The following is a 19,811-nucleotide window of genomic DNA, read 5'->3' as shown; positions in this document are numbered from 1 at the left end:
ATTCATACAGGTAACGAGTGGGGGACAGAAAAGCTTCTTACAGAAGACGTTACAGGTCTGTGAGAGCCAGAGATCTTCCTTGTTTGAGGTGACCAAATACTTATTTTCCAGCCTGATTTACGAATAAATTCTTTACAAATCCTAACATGTGGATTCATGGATTTTTTTTTCACATTCTTTCTCTCACAGTTGAAGTGTACCTCTGGTGCAAATTACTGACCTCTGTCATCATTTTAGGTGGGGGAACTTGCACAATCGGTGGCTGACTAAATACTTTTTTGCCCCACTGTAAGTCACTGTAGGTGCACCCATCAGTTTCTATATTTTATTGGTTTTTAAGTTTTTTCAGTCCCAATAATTATTTGAACAAAGAAAAAAATATCAGACTTTATAAGAGCAAGAAGGGAGAAGGATGCAACACCATCGCTGGTAGAACTCTACATTTTAAACACTTGTTACCGGATCTGACTGGTGATTCAGAACATGCCGTTTTAAAGTAGCAGTTAACCCTGAAATGAAAGTTGACTTACCCGATGCTTCAAAACAACTGAAGCATTTAACCACGACTTCCGAGTTGCAAGACTTGCTTCAGGGGAGGAGTTTGATAATGACGCACTGGTTCATCGAGCTGAAAACAACCACTTTCTTTGTTCTTGACCACCTGTAGCACAATGTCTGGGCCTATTATCAGCAGCATCAGAGCTTTGGCACAGGCTCAAAGCAAATATAAGATCTGCCTGATGTTTTAGAGTGGACTGATGTTAAACCTGTGCTATCCTGCTTCAGTCAGTTACTTCATCAACTGCCACCCTACCTCCCAACATCACGATGTTGCCTCGTTGCTTGTTTTAACTCATCTTGAGAACTAAACAGGTTTTAAAATCTAAAGGACAGTCTCTCTTTCTTAGCTAAGCACAGCTCTTCTATTTGAAAAAGCAATTAGCCAATCAGGAGGGAGCAGGGCTATCAGGCCCTCCTGTTCACCTCCGACGTGCCTCGCTGTGGTCGCTCTCTGCAGCTGCATTTCATTTGCTACTCACTGCTACAGCAGTCATATGCTTCCACTGATTCATTCATAGCACGCCATAAAAAATGCATTGGTCAAAGTGCATTAGCTTTCATAGGATATTAGTAAAGATTCATTTTTCATCCAGTCATATGCTCTGTGTGTGTGTGTGTGTGTGTGTTGTATATGCGTTTGTGCTAAAAATACTGAAATGTCTCTTTTCTTTGGAAACTCGTGATGTTCTCATTGTTGATTCGAATTGACGTTCAGGTGTTCCGACCACGTACGCCTCCGGAGGCCATCGCCTTGTGCTCCCGCCTGCTGGAGTACACGCCCACGGCCCGCCTAACACCCCTAGAGGCATGCGCACACTCATTCTTTGACGAGCTGCGCGACCCCAGCATCAAACTGCCCAACGGGCGAGAGAAGCCCTCGCTCTTCAACTTCACTACCCAGGGTAGGCGCACTCACAAAGCATTCCTCGGAAGAGAAACCATTCATTTAAAAAAATAACACCTCTCCCAAAGTCCCATTTGCATTGTAAATACGGTTTAAACACGAATATTAAAATAACAAATTCAGGGGGATCCAAAGCCCTGAGGGTTTAAAGTTTTTCTGTTTTGAATAATTCACTTTACTTTATTTAGATACTCCAATCTAACAGATTTTTTAGAAGAATATAAAGTACATTTAAATATTTTTTTTTTTCTGGGACATATCGGTTATCTCGTATTCACAGTAGCATTTATCCGTTATCGCTGGTCTGCAGGTAACTTTGTAACAGCATAATGTGGTAATGCATTGTGTGTTCTTCTTCTTTTAGAACTATCTAGTAATCCTTCTTTGGCCTCCATACTCATCCCTGCCCACGCCCGCAGCCAGGCTGCCGCCTCTACCCCAACCAATGCATCTGCCACCACAGGTTAGAGCCACGCTACCTCCGTCAGACCCTTGTTTTATGTGGTTAGCTGCTCTATATTTATTACTTTGAAGTACTGGTTGTGGCTTTGTTTTTCAAATTAGCAGTAAGCAATTTCATCCCCTAAAGGTCAGCCTCTTTAGTTCAATTTAAGTTCAATTTAACTTAAGCCAGAAGTTGTTTTGCACTCATGTCTCCGAGCACTAAACGCTGCAAACAACAACACATGCTGTTTTCGTCGAAGGGTTGACTTTACTTAACATGCCACCTCAGTTTGGCAGTATCTTAGGTGTTTTCAGCTGTGAGTTTGGCTTTTAATTATTAATAAAACAAGATAATTGAGTTTTTGTTTTTTTTAAATTGTGACACCCTTGCTTTGTTTTTTGCTATAAATTCTTCGCACTGTGCTCTATTACAGCAGCGGCTTTTGCCCGACACCATAGGCCCAAACTCACTCCCAGTCATGTGACATGCTTAGCTTACTTCACATTCATTAATTATTGCGTTTCCACTTCAAAGAACTGCTAAAAAAAGTTTAGTGTTTTTTCCCATCAATCCATGGGGTTTCTAATTGTTTTTAAATTGTGTGTTTTTCCAGAATTTAAAATTCCTTTCTTCTCATGTATGCTTATGTTTAACCTGCGTAGCATTATCGATTCACATTTGCTGCTTATATTGTTCAGTGTGGTTTGTATACACAGATTTGTATCCTTCGCTCTCATTGTGTCTCTGTAACTCTTTTTCTACCTTTATCTCTAAACCAGCTGTTCAACTGAGCACTTCCTCTTCCTGTTCATAGATGGCAGCAGCACAGAGCGAGGTCCCACCACCACCACCGCCTCTGCCTCAGCTTCCAACTCCACCTCCTGAGCCCACAGAGCACCTGCCCCGCCCCGGTCTCAGCCCCAGCCCTCAGCCTCTCCATTGCCCTGGCCAGGGGGTGAGCTCTGCTCAGCTCAGCTCTGCCCTGCTCCTCTTCCCCGGCAGCAGCGGAGCGATGCTGAAGCAGGCCGGGTTCGACAGCTAACTGACCACAAACCTAGCATCCCCAGTCTGCCTCTCTTATCCCCAAACCCGGCCTCAACATAAAGCTGTTTGAACTCTTCTCCATCCTCCGTCAAAGATGCCTCTCCGTGCCCTCTCGACAGGGAAGTGAAGCGCAGGGCCGAAGATGTTATCGACTGTACTGTTGATTTAAAAAGTACACTGTACACGTATACACAATGCTAGCCTGCTAAGAGGACAATCTGTAGAAAAGTCCTGAGCTCTCCCCCTTTTTTGCCCTTTCTCTATCTGGCCTCCCTCTCCATTGTTCCATTTTTCTGCATCCTTTGACCTCTGACCCCTCCGTCCCCTGGCCAACCCCTCCTCCTCGAAAAAAACAAAAACGAGCCCCGCCCCCCTTTTGGTTCTTTCTGTAGTGCATGGCCTGAGTATGGTAGGATCACCTGGGGGCCACCAAGCCCTCTCACATCCACTTCCGCAGACAAGGCATGAGGCTCACGCACGCGTATACACACACACAGACACACACCTACACCCTCAAACACACACATCCTCACACACATGGATGCATGATGATCCTGGTGTATGTGGGAAGAAACAGTCCTCTTTGGGAGGACATGTTTGGACAGTGTTGTTTTTTTGTTTTTTTTCTTTGCCCGGGGTTATTTTTAAAAATGGTTGGCGATCTGTTTTATTCAACTTTGTTTTTAATTATTTTCTTTTTTGTTGTTTTTTTTTTGTACTCCTGGGCAGACGTCTTTTGGATTGCCACGTGTGATGGATGTGACATGTATCTGGTCCTGTGTGCTTGTATAATATATACATACAATACAAAACAGACATGCATACACACACAGTTTATATATTACTTTTCCTTATGTATAAAAAGTATATATAGATATATGTATATTAACTACAATGGTTCAGAAATCATTTATGGTGAGCTCATATCTGGCAGAGCAGTGGCAATATTTGCCGCTGCCTAAAGACAATAGATTTAGATAAGGTGGTGTTTTGTTATTATTTTATTTCTGTTTTTGTTGTTGTTCTCTTCTTTGCTGGAGTGTGGTTAGATTCCAGCAGCCACTTCCCTGTGTCGTCTGTATTAAGGCTGTAGATGGATTTAGGGCATCGCTCTATTCCCCGTCTTTGTACTGGCTCTGTCTGTAACAGTGTTTCTGTGACAGTGCAGCGTCTAGACAAACGTGTCCCCCACCCTTTTCCCTCTCTCCCTCTCTCTTTCTCTCGCCGTTTCTGTGAAGAATTCGAGGTTGGTTTTCACGCTCGACTCTCGGCCCGCGGTCTTCGGCGCACCACCGGCTGCCTCGTGCGCTGCGACCACCGACCGGAGCGCCCCTTTCTTTTTGTCCCCCTCCACCCCCGCAGCACATAGAGCCACTCGGTACAGTCTGACGAATCGTCTTATTTACGGAGAATACTCACTACATTTAAACAAAAAAATTAAAAAGATAAAACCAACAAAAAAAAAAATTCAGAAAACAAAAAAAAATCACACACACACAAGAAAGAAAAACTGAATTTGTACATGCAGTATAAATGCTCCTCACCAAAATTCTGACTTGTATGACTTGTATGTTGTTTTTTTTTATGTTGTTATGTTGATTTTTTTTTTCTTCCATGTTGTGTTCAAGGTATGTATATATGCAGACCCATGTACTGTTTATGAGCAAAAACAAAGATGACAAAGGGTGAGGGAACGGATGAAAAAGATTCAAAAACAAACAAAAAAATGAAACAAAAAAACAAAAAAAAACAGAATCAGGGCAAAACTGATGTTGTGTATGGATATTGTAGATGACGACGACGATGATCAGCTTTATCCAGCCATATGTTCAATCTTACCTGTACAGTACAGTAGATTACAGCTGTATTATTGTAACAAGAACTAGTCATGTATAGTGTAACTATAGTTTGGAGTGCCTTTGCTTTCATACACCTTCGCCTTGTTTCCACCCTCACCCAGCCCACGCCATCAACCCCCCCACCCCCACTGTCACCGCCCCCCTCTGATATTGTGACTCTCCCTTTTGGTGCTGTTGAATGTCCTGCTGTCCGCGTGCTCACTCACGCGCCCCCTCTTCCACCCGATGCACATCCTCTCCCTCCTGCTCTTTTCATTGCACACTAAATGTAATATACAGACATTGTTAATTGTAAGGATATTTTTTTCTTTAACTGAAGATATAGTAGACAGGTGTTTATTTTAATAGATGTTTTATCTTGGGGGGCACACACACACACACACACGCATACATACACGTGTACTGCAGTCCTGGCACAGATTTGGGGTATGAAGTGGGTGGGTGGTGTGCTGTGGACGGCAGCAGGGTTTTAAACAAAAAAAAAAATCAAAAAAAAAAGGCCTCATATATTATATTCGATACAGTGCAGTTTCTGTATTACTCGCAGTGTTGGTTCTGTTACCAAAGCCAAACCATCATGTTGTGATGAGCCATCCTCAGAGGCAATAACTCTTCTTCTTCTCTTCTCTTTGGATGTTTCGTTGTTTCTCCTCCTGCTCTTGAGTATTCAGGGGGGTGAAATTCAGTAGCACCTAAGGGGTCAAGTCATGTAGCCTTTCTCCTGTCTCTCCCGCTTGCTGTAATTTTGCATTCATGAACGTGTTGCTACCCTCCACCAGAAGGTTGGACCACTTCACCCCTGCCCTCTTACTCCAGTTCAATTAAAGCACCACAATGGCTACCAAAAAAAGAATAAAAGTGTATAAGCTAGTATAATATCTTATACTGACATATACACTAGTGTCATGCTGACTGGGTTAAACTGGGGTAATAGAAAAGAAGAATCTTAAGAAAATACTACAAAAACATCCTGTATAACAGTACTACTACTTGAATGCCTCTGTTTGTGACTGAAATTTCGATTTCTTTTTTTGTTTGTTTGTTTGTTTTTGTTTGTTTGTTTTTTCCTTTTGTTCTGTGAAGGTATGCTAAATGTGCGCCTCTGTAAATATTCCCTCTGCGTGCTCCGAGGAATAGTTCCCTGGTACTGTAATTTGCATTAAATAAAGAGTAGGATAGCCTGGAAATGATCATGAAATTTGTCTGTTTGAGATTCTTTTACTGTGTTTGTTCCCGTCACTTTGTAGACATCGGATCGATTTTGTTAAAGAAAATTCAAACCAAAGTAGTGGCAGCTTAAATATATCTGACATGTATGTACATTGCTGAAGTGGCAGGGACACATATTATATATTGTAAATGGCAATTTATTAGGTAGACCTGCTCAACTAATCATTAATGCAAATATGTATTCGGCTGATCACATGGCTCTAGCTCAGTGCATTTAGGTGTGTAGACATGGTCGAGAGACCTGATGAACTTCAAACAGAGCATCAGAATGGGGCAAAATGGGGACTCTGAATGTGGTGTGGTTGTTGGTGCCAGACTGGATTATCTGACTATTACAGAAACTGATTTCTACCACCCAACCATCTCTAGAGTTCACAGAGATTTATCTTAGAATTATTAAGAGAGAGAGAAAACATCCAGTGGATATAACCAGGATACATAAGACCATCTCTGAATGCACGCGCATCGAACCTTGCAACAGAAGACCACACTGGATGTCACTCCTTTCAGCTAAGAACAGAAAACTGAGGCTACAGTTTACACAGGCTTATCAAAAATGGACTGGAAAAACACATCTGCCCTGACGTCTCAAGTTCTGCTGCTGTGTTCGGACTGTAGGGTTAAAAAATTTTGTGAACAACTTAAAAGCGTGGATCCCTCCTGCGTTGTATCAACAGTTCAGGTTGTTGGTGGTGTAAAGTTTTCAGGGATATTTTCTTTGCGAACTGGTTTTTTGAACATGACAATGAAGTCACTGTAGCTAATTGGCCTCCGCAGTCACCAGATGTGTAATGCTGTCATGTCAATCAAGTCTCCAGCACTTCAGCCTGTGCCACAAAGAATTAGGTCAACTCTGAAGAACAAACCATGACCAGCCTGATACTTTCACAACATATCTGTTAAAGTGTTTAGTGAGTGTCTTTTTGTGTATATTACAAAACCAGCATGGCAAAACTCATATGATCATATAGATTCACACAGATTTATGTTTACATATTAAGAGTCTGAAACCTTGCTAATGGTTCAATGATGCACTGGCTTAAAATAAATGTGTTTGAAAAAAGAATATCTTTATTACAACATGATGCACAGAGATAACAGAAGCATCAACAGTGAATCACAAAGTCTATAGTAAATAAAAGTAAACAAATGTGGAGGTATTCTGTGCCAGGTAAATCCAAGGATTTCAGTTAGAGTGCCAGTTTCAAGTTCAACCCAAACCCATTAAAAGTTGCCCTTTAATGATGATCTGAAGGCAATAGCTGAAAATCGCTTTGGATGTTCTTAGTTCTTGAAAGAAAAATAGTAAAAAACTGTGTCCTTTTGCTTAATCTGAATCAAATGGAACAACTGCCGGGTACTGTACACAGAAATCTTGAAGAACAAAACTCTCAACTCTCAAAGTCACATAATGAAAAAAGTTCTCCTTAGTGCAAAGAGAAGACTCGAGTCTGCCATCACAAATTAAGGTGGACAAAGAACTGACAAAATAAAAAGTTCCTCCCTTGGGGCGTGTTTATTTAATCCATTAGATCAAAAGTGATCAACAAAACTTCAGGACAGTCCAGATGTTTGCAGTGCAGATCAGCCTCACAGAGAATCTGTTTTTCTGTGTGTGGCCAGAGGGGGGCAGTGTTTGTCTTTATATGCCATCAGAAACGCTCATGTCAAGCATTTTTCATTCATCACGGTTTACAATAAATGAACATTAAGGCACCAAAAGCACAAAACTAGACCAACAACAAAATTCTACATTTAAAAAGCAGCTTTTTCGGAGTCACAACACTGACAACACTCGTTCACTCCCTCTCACCTATATATTTTTGTCCTGTCAATATTTAAGACAATTCAATTCCATTCAATTTTATTTATATAATCACAACAAAAATCGCCTCGAGGCACTTTATATTGTACAGTAGATCGCACAATAATAGATACGGAGAAAAACCCAACAATCATATGACCCCCTATGAGCAAGCACTTTGGCGACAGTGGGAAGGAAAAACTCCCTTTTAACAGGAAGAAACCTCCGGCAGAACCAGGCTCAGGGAGGGGCGGCCATCTGCTGCGACCGGTTGGGGTGAGAGAAGGAAGACAGGATAAAATATGATTCGATGCAGAGAGGTCTGTTAACCAGAGATGGGCAGTTACTATAATCTGATTACTTTTTTCAAGTAACGAGTAAAGTAAGGGATTACTATCGGTAATTAGATTACCGTTACTTTCCCGTAGGAACGCTGCGTTACTGCGTTACTAAAACCGTGATTTTTTGCGAGAATGTCTCACGACAGTGACGTAAGCGAGTGCGCCGTTAGTGACAACAGCTGTGTGCAGATCAACAATGGATCACATATCGATTGCGGGAGAGAGTATGAGCGTGCAGCGTTTAAAGCGTGGAAGTACTGACCTTACTTTGAGTTTGATTCCATAAAAAGTGACAAAAATATTAGCGTCCATCGTACGTGGGAAGAAAACTTTTTACAGCGAAAAAAACCCCCTAAACTTCCAAGCAAGCACCGAGTGCGCTATGACGTAATGGGAAACTCACAGAGAAACTCGCGGATTCTTCAACTGACCGCGGCACACCTGCACCAGGGTAAACCTCCGCCTACCCCCAGTCCTGCTTTACAGGTGAAAATAGAGCAACAGGACCGCTGAGTCTTTGACTTTATTTATTTTCTGCTGTGTTTTACTTGCATCTATTTGAAAGAGTGAGTGTAAACACAAAAAAATATTTTATTTTATGTGCTGGAATGTGCAGATAATAGGTTTAAATGTTAAACTAATTTATTCAAGTCAGAGAATGTTGCATATAATTAAATCTTTGCTTGATGCATAAAGTTAAAAGATTAAAACTAATAAAACAAGTTTTAAAAAGAGACATATCCATTTGATTACATTTTGTATGATGGATTATGTAGAAAAAGTAGAATTGGGCTGAAAGATCTATCGCTTTATCACCTATTCAGGTTGTAAATCGTGTTTTTAAAAACTAAGTAACTAAGTAATTAATTACTTTTGAAAATAAGTAATCAGTAAAGTAATGGGATTACTTTTTTGGGGAAGTAATCAGTAATTAGTTACTGATTACTTTTTTCAAGTAACTTGACCAACACTGCTGTTAACACATAGTGAGTGAGAAAGGTGACTGGAAAGGAAAAACTCAATGCATCATGGGAATCCCCGGCAGCCTACGTCTATTGCAGCATAATTAAGGGAGGATTCAGGGTCACCTGGTCCAGCCCTAACTATATGCTTTAGCAAAAAGGAAAGTTTTAAGCCTAATCTTAAAAGTAGAGATAGTGTCTGTCTCCCGAGTCCAGTCTTCACTCTTACGACACATGTAAAATAACAATAGGATACTTTCATTTAAGCGTCCCCATTAACAGTGCTTGTGCTGCTCATGTACAGCACACTCTTCATAAGTCATTACAGGAGCCTTTACTGACCATCTCCATTATGAGAGGACTGATGGTGTCAGGCTGGATGTCCTGGATCTGTAGAATCTGTTTGCTGTATTCCTCAGTCATTGTTCTCATCTCTGTAAAGCAGGCTATCACTTTGGGATACAGCAGGCTGAAATACAATAGAAAAGTCAATAACTGCAGTATGTAAAAACATTTCACACTGACTGGAAAGGGGCGAGAATTTGACATTTCACTCACTGTTTCTCTGGACCTGTTCTCCTGCAGTCAATCCAGGTTTTTAGCGTCAGCGCCAAGTTTTCATGAACTTTGTCAATCAAGCTGTGCTGCTGCACGCCTGGACGGTCTGGCAAATCAAGTAAAAAACAAATTTCTTTTAATTTGAAGCCACTTCGCCCTGAGGAAAATCTGAGAATGCATTTTTATTTTGGGCTGGGTACAAATGCACACTGTTTGTAGGGTTTAAATATTTACAGGGTTGGTTAATTATTGATTTGGTCCTAGCAAGGACTGGGATGAACTGCTGAAGAACGACCATCACCTGGAGAAAACAGAGACATGGCTTGCATGAGAACGTATTCTTCCTCCTGTAGGCCCAGTGTGCGCAGGGTGTGGTGAAATCTGAACAGAGGCTCCAGCAGACATGGCTGAAATCCCGCTGGAAAACACAGGAAAACGGGTCAGGAGCAGGACAGATACGGAAGGACAGTCTGAGGGCCACTGAGGTCTGATCTGTTCCCACTTTTCTCCACACTCCAAGAAACGGATTCAAATGGATATGTTTAGTTCCCACTTTCGAGTGAGCTACCATCAAGGTGATTCTGGCAGGGATTTATGTGTGAAAATGTGCAACACATGTACAGGCAAACCACAATCTAAAAGCTCATTCATGCAGAATTATCCACAATTAGGAAGGAAAAAAAAATCAGGGAGAACGATGAGCTCAAAACTACCAGCTACACAGTAAATATTCACCAAATACACAAAACACGTATGCCAGTCAGATATGCGCTCCAAGAACATGCTGCAGGATTTTCCAGACATTCTTGCAAAACTATTTTTGCACAAGTTCTAAAAAAACCAGGGGTGGTGATTTGCCACAACTTCCCTACAGTTTTTCCAACACACAAGGCTTATAAATGTAACTGACATGCTGTTAGCCTAGGAGCACTGAAACGGTGACAGGAATTTGCACCAATAAAGACAACTAAAAGCCAGCGGAATAGTCGGGATATCCTTGGTGTGTTGACTGGAATCAGTCAGACATCATTTTATACTGATTTCTGTTGTTGTGGATGAAATAAAGGTACAGTTATTCCACTTGGCTTTGCCAGACAGATTGCACCAGTCCCAAAAAAATAATATCTAACAGATTATAAACAAAATACAAAGTATTTATAAAAGCATTTATACCAAAGACCCCTGTAGTTCAAATGTCATTTATGGTTTATGTGTATTTTCATTCCTTTAAAAAAAACAAAACAAGGAAGTGCTATTTTTAGTGTTTGTTCTCTGTGTGACCTACTTATAGGTCAGTCTGAGCAGTTAACTCGCAAGTAAAGTAGCATGAAGAGCAAACACCTTTGTGATGGATATTTGTAGCTGCACACCTTATCCAGTGTGAAAACTGCAGGTCAGCACCTTGAAAATTAAACAGAGCTATATTCCCTGTAATCTCAACTTTCACCTAGTGCTCAGTGTGAATTCCTTATTCCTAAGAGCTGTTTGTCTAATAGTAAAAGGAAACCTTCAGACAGCGCGTTTGTGAAGCACTTTGGATCGAAAGAAGTAAAAACCAGTTTGACAGCATTGCAGTGAGTGTTTCTTAAGGAGTCATATTACACCACCGTGTGAGAACATGTGACAAGAGTGATAACAGACTGGACATGTTACTGACTGACTGTTGTCTGACTGCTTCAAAAATAAAAGTGCAACATGTGCATGCATGTTAGGAGCGTCAAATTTCTCTTTGTTCATTTTACTCCTGTTTAATAACAGTTTGCAACGTTACATATAGTTTAAAAGCAAAAAACTAGCGAGATCAGAGAATAACGACTCAACGTGTTCATCAAGTGAAAAAACATTTTGCGGGGGCAAAGGTCATTCAGTACACGTTACATGTTATTTAATCAGGTGTACAGAATTTGTGATCAGGGACGTTACTTTGAGTCCTCAGACAACACACACCTCAGAGTTACTCCAATTCAATCAACAACAGACCATAATTGTCTCCATTACTGAATGCATTTTGTATTTTTGTATATTGACTTGGTTATAAGCACTAAGTCCATCTTTATGAACAGTGAAACACAGTGAGAACTCAAAGAATTTGCACCTACATTTGCAGTTTCTCACACTCTTTGGAGTACGTCAGCATTTTAAACTGCACAGCCACTCATTGTCACACTTTTTTCAGCAAAAGCTTTCATACACCGCTGCAGTCTTTGCCAGCACCAAAAAGCACCTCGAGATTGCTAACACAGCAGATGATTAGGGAGCTAATTAGGCCTAATCCTCCACTATCCTAAACTGCAGTTCCTCTAATGACCACTTGAGGCTTCATTCATTCATCATGCTTATCCAACTCAGGCTCACCCCGGGGCTGCAGCCTATTCCAGGTGCCAATGAAATAGTGGACGGTTACACCAAACATCGCAAGGCTAACAGACAGAGAGCAACAACCATTCACACCTATTTAGATTCAGCAATAAGCCTAACATTGGATTTTCCTGAGTGTGTAGAGTCAGTTGCTCATTTTAGGCCATATTGTATAAAACATGAAGTTCAACTTTTCTAATTTACATGTCAGAAAGGAGGATTATCCAGGACATGCTCTTCTCTTCTGGGATGGTTTGAAACACACAGCAAGCCATAATAATTGTCAGATAAACTATTAAAAATGCTCCAGATGATACAACATCACAATTAGCTACTGCAAGTAGTATCAAGCCTACCAGACACCTATCACTGCCAGGACAGGTATCAATCAACTCAACAAACTCAACTATTAAGGTGAGTGAGTGGTTAAAACCTCTCACCTCAGAACACATGAAGCAGGAAACTATCCACAGAAGCCAAAACTTTTTTTTTGTACCAGGTTGTAAACTTGCTAAACTGGCTGGCAGTTTTAACGTGGGAGTCTGGGAACTGACTTGCTTTTTGAGCCAGCCTCAAGTGGCACCTAGAGGAACTGCAGTTTTTGCCACTTGTGCATAGGTCTCATTTTTCAGGTCTGGAGGTCAAGTCCCACTGACTGACTTTGTTCAGAATTTTTTTTTAAATCTCTCTTTAAATGATGCTTTGTCACAAGTGTTCAGGAAAGTGGCCACTCTAAGTGACAGTCTGACTTCACCTAATCTAATCTAATCTAATCTAATCTAATCTAATCTAATCCATCCAACTGTAAGAAGTCTTACCTCGTACAGCGTCATCTATGCAGTATGTAATATGGCCACATTCCCATGTGCTCGTTTTTGAGTTGAACACCATGTTGAAGCGGATCTGCATTATTTCAAACGTGGCTCCCTTCAGCAGAGATATTTGGTCTCCCATGGTAAGAGACCTGTAAGACACCAGTTTGACATCAAGTGTCGAAAACGTGCCGACTGAATATAAATATCCGTTGATGTACACATTTACCGGAAGTCTTGGAGACTTTTGGAAAAGCTAATGACGTTCTGGATCATGTAAGTCGTGAGGTCGGCCACATGCGGAAGAGCAGTGAAAACACATCTGTTTTCGACGTCATTCCGTATGTGGTGTTCTTGTTTTTTAATGGAACTGTGGAAACAGGAGGAGGATGAAGAGCATGAGGTGGCAGATGGCGATGATGTGGGCTCGGTGGTAGATTTACTCGCAGTGCTGCAGCTGTTTCTAGGGCACTCGGTCAGAGGGTTAAAGAGCTTGCTTGCCGTCTGCTTGTGCGTATTCACAGGAAGGATGTTTCGGTCCATAGGCTGAAAAAAATCAAAGATCAATTACACAAGTTAAAACAAAGATGATGATTGGGCGTACCCCCACCCATCCTGGGTGGGGGTACGCTTCAGAGTTTGGTAGGAGACTATATCTCTGGTCTGCTGCCTGCTCTCGAGTTCGCGTTTAAAGTTGCCTCGAGCCTGGTACACCACTGAAGACTAGGGTAGGAAAAGTAAGGGTTTTGTTGTTTTTAGTGTTTTAGGCTGGGAGTTGCACATAGTAAATCAGTGGCACCAAACTTGGTAGGAGGTTTGAGACCATTCTTGATTATGGTCTGTAGCTGAGGCAGGTAGGCTGTTTTTAAGTTGGCATTGTGTGCACACCCTGTGTGTGCATATGTCAGTGTGGATGGATGCTAATGAGATCCTTGTGAGGTGAGTGTTTTGTGCTGTGACTTTTAGTGTTGTGGGGAATATGGCTATTTTGTTGGATCACTTGTGAGTGTTGTTGGCCAGGTGATGGCAATAACACTGTGGGGTGCTGAGCCACCCTTGATGTGATCATTGTGTGGCCATAGCTCTCCAGTTTGTGGTTGGTCACTAGTACGCTTGATTTACTGAACTTTTTGGATTAAAGTAACTTGTTGTGGTATAGGGCCACTTGTATGTGACTGTTTGTGTGGTGGAGACAACAGATCACTTAGTTGTGATTATTTGTTGCTACTTTTGGTTTTGTGTTGTAGCAGATCAGGTAATCATTTTGGGTTTGTGACTGTTGTGCTCCTTTGTGTTGGTCACATGTTACTTTTTGTCTGTTCAGTGTGGCAACTTCAAATCCTCATGCCCATCCATGCTTAGAGATGCCAACTATAACGTGAACACTGTGCTTCTGTTAGCTTTAACTTTTATTTATTTAATTATAAGGAACTGAAGGCTTCAGAGGGGCTTTTAATAAATTTAAGGGTCCTAGAGGAACCCTTTTAAGGGAGGAGGTGTTACGTCCCTCTGCAGCTTCTAATCGTCTCAGTGTTTTCAGCTGGTGCTAATTGGCCACACCTAGTCAGGTGTGGATAAAAGCATACCTGAGGCAAGCTTTCCGGCAGTGCACTAGTCTTTGCCTTGGTGGCACCAGCCATTTTAGCCAACCTGGTTTTCCATTTTAGGATGAAACCTCTTCTCACCCACACTCTGTTATTCGTCTCCTTTTTTTATGTTGCGGCTTTTGAGCCGGGTCGTAACAATGAGGAAGAGCTGAAACTGCATGCATTCACTCACACACCCTGAAGCTGCTGAAGCGGGAAAATGCTGAGTCGAATGTGCTGCGGTGACCAAAGAGCAGTTCCTGAATACGTTTTTCTTGTTGGAATGAAAGCTCCACTGGGGAGTTAAGCATCTTATTCTTCTTGATTTGGACCCTCCTCTCCTGCACCTTTTCATCAGACATGACCACTGAACAAGCACAAAAATACAAGCATTTACTATGTCAAGCATGTCAGCATAAAACAACCTGATCTGATTCATAATTTCTTCTCAAGGCATGAAAATTATGTGTATCAATTTATTGTATGACATGATGTAAACATGCAAAATGATAACAAGCATTCTAGAAACTGATGGGTGCACCTTTTATAATACCACACACTTCCTACAGTGACTTAAACATTAAGTATAAAAGCCTTTAGATGTTACTTACTGTCTTTGCACATGCCAATGGCCTGACATTTGCGCATGCGGCAGGCTTGACAAGACCGGCGGCTGTTTTTCGTTATAACACATTTATTCAGGAATGGACAACGGAGCTGGTTTGACCTCTTTATGTTACGTCTGAAATGAAAAACATCCACTCACAAAATAACAGCTTCATGCCTTAGGTTTAACTGCTTGTTAATGCAAATATCTAATGAGTCACAATTTGCACAAGTTTACTGAAATTGCACAACAAATGTGCAGTCTCAAGTTCTGCCGCAACATTTGTTTGATAGGGTCAGAATTTGGTGTAAACAACATGAATGCATGGATCTCCACTCCATTTAGGCTGGTAGTGGTGGTGTAATGGGGTGGAAGATATATTCTTGGCACACTTTGGGGCCCTTAGTACCAACTGAGCATCATTTAAACATGACAGCCTACCTGAGTAATGTGCCTGACCATGTCCACAGTGCACCCATCTTCTGATGGCTGCTTCCAACAGGACAATGCACCATATCATAAAACTCAAATCATCTCAACCTGGTTTCCTAAACATGACAACAAGTTCCCTGTAATCAAATGCCCTCAATAAAAAGCTCTCAGTAAAATAGAGCACCTTTGGGATGAGGTGGTCTGGGAGATCATGGATGTGCAGTAACTGTGTGATGCTATCATGTCAAAATTGACCAAAATCTCTGGGGAATGTTTCCGGCACCTTGTTAAATCTATACCACCAAGAAATAAATCAGTTCTGAAGGCAAAAGGAGACCACCCTGGTACTAGCAACCTGTACCTAATGAACTGTCTGTACTGTGTGCACTGTGTGGATTTAATTTGTGAAGGTGTTGAAATTAGAGAAGGTCAAATTAAGAACCAAAGTAGATGAGAATATTACACTGACACCACCTTTTATGCCAGAAATTGAATGTTATCTGACCACTCAGCTCACCGACAGCAGCCCATCTGAATAACAGGGACAGAGAGAGCTTTGGTGGCAGCAAAGTGAGGTTTATATAAAGAATACTTTGGCCTAAAGAAGTCAAATAATAAACAAAACTGAGCACACTTCTAAATGAGACAGTTCAGAGAGCATATATGGTGAACAGTATAATAATGTTCAATTAAAAATCAAAATAAAAGCCATTAAAATAAATGGTTAACTTCAATACTACAAAACTCTAGTATTTGGGCTCCCAGTGATTGATGATGATGATAACACATTGATGACACACAGCTTCCTATCTGACAGACATCTTGAGCTTCTCGTTGTATAAACTCTTTAAACAAAAGGTCAGATAATTTTAAACGTTTTACAGCTGAATGTGAGGAAAACTGAAAATGTGATTAGTGTTAAAGTTAATATATCTGTTACGTAGTTACAACACATTTCAAACATAACAAGCTTCTGACTCAGAGTAAATCATGTTTTCATTTATCACGAGCAGACTAGACCACTGTCATTTCCTGTTTGTGAGCCGTCCTAGTAAAAGAGTTCAACTTATTCATAACACAACTACACCAGTCCTAACTAGGTCAACAAGTCACAATCTAGTCTTCTGAAACCTGCATGTGCCACAGAAAGAATACAATTCAACATCCTACAACCTCCTACAACTTCATGGTTACTCAGGTCACAGTGAACTGAGGTGGCCTTCAGATTGCAGAGCAGACGGTGTCGAGCTTATTTCACATTTTGAGCCTATGAAAGCAAGATAGTCACTGTATCTATGTATATATCTATGTATATAGATACTATGCAAGATGCAAGTATATGTATAAATGTAGTATAGAGAATGTGCTTGTGTGTATGTGTGTATATCCGGTCCTCACGATCGCGTGTCTGTTTATTTGGTTGACAGGGTGCTAAAAGTACAGAGGTGCTGAATTCAGGTGAACTGAATTCAAATTAACTTATAAATACTACTTAAAAAGTACTTTTTGGGCATGAAAAAAAAAGATCCGAAATGTGGTTTCACTTTATATGATATTAAAAATTTACAATATAAGCAGCCAATTAAATGCCATGAACATCCCCCACACCACCAAAAAAAAAAAAGTATTAATGACTGCCTGTACTCTTTATTACATTACAGTGTGTTTGGCATCACTGTGTTGAAAAATGAAGCGGATGCCAATCAGATGCTTTCCAGATGGTAAAAGCAATCTGATGGTATTTTTCTGTGTTCATAATTATATTAATTTTGACAAGATTCCCAACACCACTGGATGTTTTACTAATGACTGTGGTATGAAGCTAAATATGTTGCACTTGCTGTGTACCTCTCTCCTGACCTATTAACAGAGATTTGAGCCACAAATTTCAAGACCAGTTGCCACTGATGTTTAGTCCAGTTCTTGTGTAATTTGGAATACCTCCACCTTTTCTGCATGTTTTCTTCCCTTAAGAGCAGATGGATGAACTGAAGGGCCAGATGCATCTCTCTGTGTCTCTCTGTGTCAGGTCTTTGCTGGATTTTTTCCTCTTTCTCAAGGACATGACTTTTAGAAACTGTTCATCTGCTGGAGATGATGGAGTTTTTCTAACCCTGCCACTTCTTCTTTTGTCTTCTACTTCTACTGAAAATTCTTAAGGACACACTGCTGAGATATGCCAAATTTTCATCTAATATTTCTTATTAGATGAACTAAGTTATTAGTTATGTATGGACAAAACACTGGTTTGAGTTCAACCAGGAGCCTTTTATGCTCATCAGGTACAAAAACTGAGTGAGTGAAAATGACTGAGAAAGCAGCAAATGTCAAAAGAAAATTTTTGGAAGACCTTCTGGAAGACTGGAGAACTATTGCTCAAGACCACTTTAAAAGATTACAAGAAAGTCTGGCTCCTCGGAAGGAAGATCACTAATTTGTCATTTCACATTCACAAGGGATTCTTTTCATGACAAAAATTTTTCTAAATATAATTAAAAACATGAGAGAAACTCTAGATACAGCAAACATAAAAGCTGGACTATTTGTTTTCTAAAAGCCCTTAAACAGCCATTTATTGCTTGATTCATGATGTTATTAAATGTTGAAGAGCTTTACCTGAAGAAGCCCTTGCAGCCTTCACAGGTCAAGGCATTGAAGTGGTAACCATTAGCCAGATCTCCACAGACACCACACACTCTGGACTCCTCATCATCTGTCAGCTTCTCCTCCTCATCCTCTTTATTCAGCCTTGCGAGCACTTCACTGATGATCTGCACTCCAGCGGCCTTCTCGCTCATTCTCACCCGAGAGATAATCAGATTAGTCTGGCGTCACTGCCTTCACATCTGTTCTGGGCAAGATTGATTCAGTAAGAAATGGAAAGGTTCCCTGTGAGATCAGGCTTAGGTTTAACTACTATCAGCACTACTACGTCACAGTTAATGTACAGGATACACACTGTATATCCTACGTTATTGTGCTATGATACTCTTAAATGAAAGGATATGACCATAATACTGTGGCTGAACCATTTGCTTCCAGCAGTGACGCATACCTGGATATGACTAAAGGCTCCTTGTGGAGTCATTTACGTCTATTACAACCCCCTATTCATTGTGGCTAAATGGTCACAGTAGGAGATCACCTTGATTTTCATCAAAGAGCAAGAGCAATTTTCTGAAGTGCACAGAACAGCTCACAATGTTCAAGTGCAAAGAACAATGTGGACTCTTCAATTTTTTATTTTTTTTTAATACTTTCCAGTGGAAAAACGGTAAGTTGCACAAAAAACAAGCACAGGCTACTGTTGATTAATGATTTAGCAACATACATTTCAGGTATTTTCTGCCAGTAAACAATGCTTAATGCAACCTTTTTAATTTTAACATTCAAATCCCTCCGAATTACTGACACACTGAAATCACAACTTTAACGTAAGTCGTTGTGTTTCTTTAAAGCATACACAACTCCACACACTCCACTGAAGCAGCGTGTAAAACATGCTTGTTTGGGAGTGCTCCTACTTTACTCCCACCCTGCAGGCAGGCAGGTTTGTAACTGAAGCCTGACCTGTCTAACAGGTGTGCACAGGTCCACACAGGTTGTCATAAAGTAAACTCTTTTCCTTCCTTTACCTGGTTAAATGTCTGGCTTAGGTCATTCAAATCACTCACCTGATGATTCCAGATGTCAAAACAGCTGTACGTGGTCCACAGGTGCCCGCCTCACTTCGCTTAATCAGGGGGAATTTTGAGCATGACCAACAGGGGAGAGAATCGTTAACAGGTCGTCGTGCAAGCTTTCGACCAGCTTAATGTTTAATACTGGCAGTTTGCCACAACTACAACCGGCTGCAGCCGAAGAAACTGTGTAAAATCCAGCACCGCCTACTGATGTCGTACTTCGTAGACGCGGATCACGGACGCAGGGGCGTTTCCAGGATGGAGCGACACAGGACGAATCCAAATATTTAATCGGAAATGGAATCAGCACAGAAAAAAGGACACGATTTTCTTGCAAAAGTGATGAAACACAATTTTTCGTTGAATAATTGTGGAAACGTGAAAAAAAAGAACTTTTAATGTAAGTTATAATCCTGTTTAAGAGTCTTCATGCTGCACGTTGTAAAATCAAAATATATAATAAGTACCAAAAGTCATTATGGAAAATGGCACCATTTAATGTTGAGCTGCGATTATTTTAATTGCTTGTGTGTTGCTGGGTATCTGTAATAATCCAATCAATCAAAAACAAACAAAAAACAAACACTGGATTATCACGTTTGAATTAGTTTTTGAGGCTTCATCA

At 40.8% G+C, this 19,811-nt stretch overlaps 2 protein-coding genes across 4 annotated transcripts in view; one reads left to right on the top strand and one right to left on the bottom strand.

The window, feature by feature from the left end:
- gsk3ba (glycogen synthase kinase 3 beta, genome duplicate a) overlaps positions 1–6,011 on the top strand; it is a 35,448-nt gene extending 29,437 nt beyond the window's left edge. For 2 of the 3 annotated variants that reach the window (XM_085433756.1, XM_085433757.1), the window contains exons 9-11: positions 1,277–1,463; positions 1,830–1,928; positions 2,725–6,011. In XM_085433756.1, the coding sequence (XP_085289882.1) occupies positions 1,277–1,463; positions 1,830–1,928; positions 2,725–2,795 (357 nt within the window). In that variant the 3' untranslated portion in view covers positions 2,796–6,011. Of the gene's footprint in view, positions 1–1,276; positions 1,464–1,829; positions 1,929–2,689 lie in introns of all 3 variants that reach the window. The other variant, XM_085433759.1, reaches the window with a different exon arrangement.
- Positions 6,012–9,043: 3,032 nt separating this feature from the next.
- Positions 9,044–19,331, bottom strand: nr1i2 (nuclear receptor subfamily 1, group I, member 2). Its single transcript, XM_085433755.1, has 9 exons — positions 19,178–19,331; positions 18,120–18,349; positions 15,076–15,206; positions 14,662–14,831; positions 13,108–13,424; positions 12,885–13,030; positions 10,010–10,126; positions 9,709–9,814; positions 9,044–9,619 (listed from the first exon to the last, which is right to left on the bottom strand). The coding sequence occupies exons 2-9, from the start codon at positions 18,299–18,301 to the stop codon at positions 9,463–9,465; spliced, it is 1,326 nt and encodes a 441-aa protein (XP_085289881.1). The 5' UTR covers positions 18,302–18,349; positions 19,178–19,331; the 3' UTR covers positions 9,044–9,462.
- Between the last annotated feature and the right edge of the window lie 480 nt (positions 19,332–19,811).

Source organism: Copadichromis virginalis, linkage group LG16 (assembly GCF_057382275.1).
Source record: "Copadichromis virginalis isolate Kocher_CV1m ecotype Utaka linkage group LG16, C_Virginalis_male_GT1.1, whole genome shotgun sequence".
NCBI classification, from domain to species: Eukaryota; Metazoa; Chordata; class Actinopteri; order Cichliformes; family Cichlidae; genus Copadichromis; species Copadichromis virginalis.
The sequence above is the reverse complement of the archived record's forward strand: the minus strand, read 5'-3'. Positions and strand labels throughout refer to the sequence as shown.

Bases quoted from the DNA above. Each gene is read 5' to 3' on its own strand.
- nr1i2 (XM_085433755.1), bottom strand. From the start codon at position 18,301: ATGAGCGAGAAGGCCGCTGGAGTGCAGATCATCAGTGAAGTGCTCGCA. The intron at 15,207-18,119 runs GTAAAGCTCTTC...TTTTCATTTCAG, and splicing joins GGCTGCAAGGGCTTCTTCAG to ACGTAACATAAAGAGGTCAA. The intron at 9,620-9,708 runs GTGAGTGAAATG...ATTGTATTTCAG, and splicing joins AGAACAGGTCCAGAGAAACA to CCTGCTGTATCCCAAAGTGA.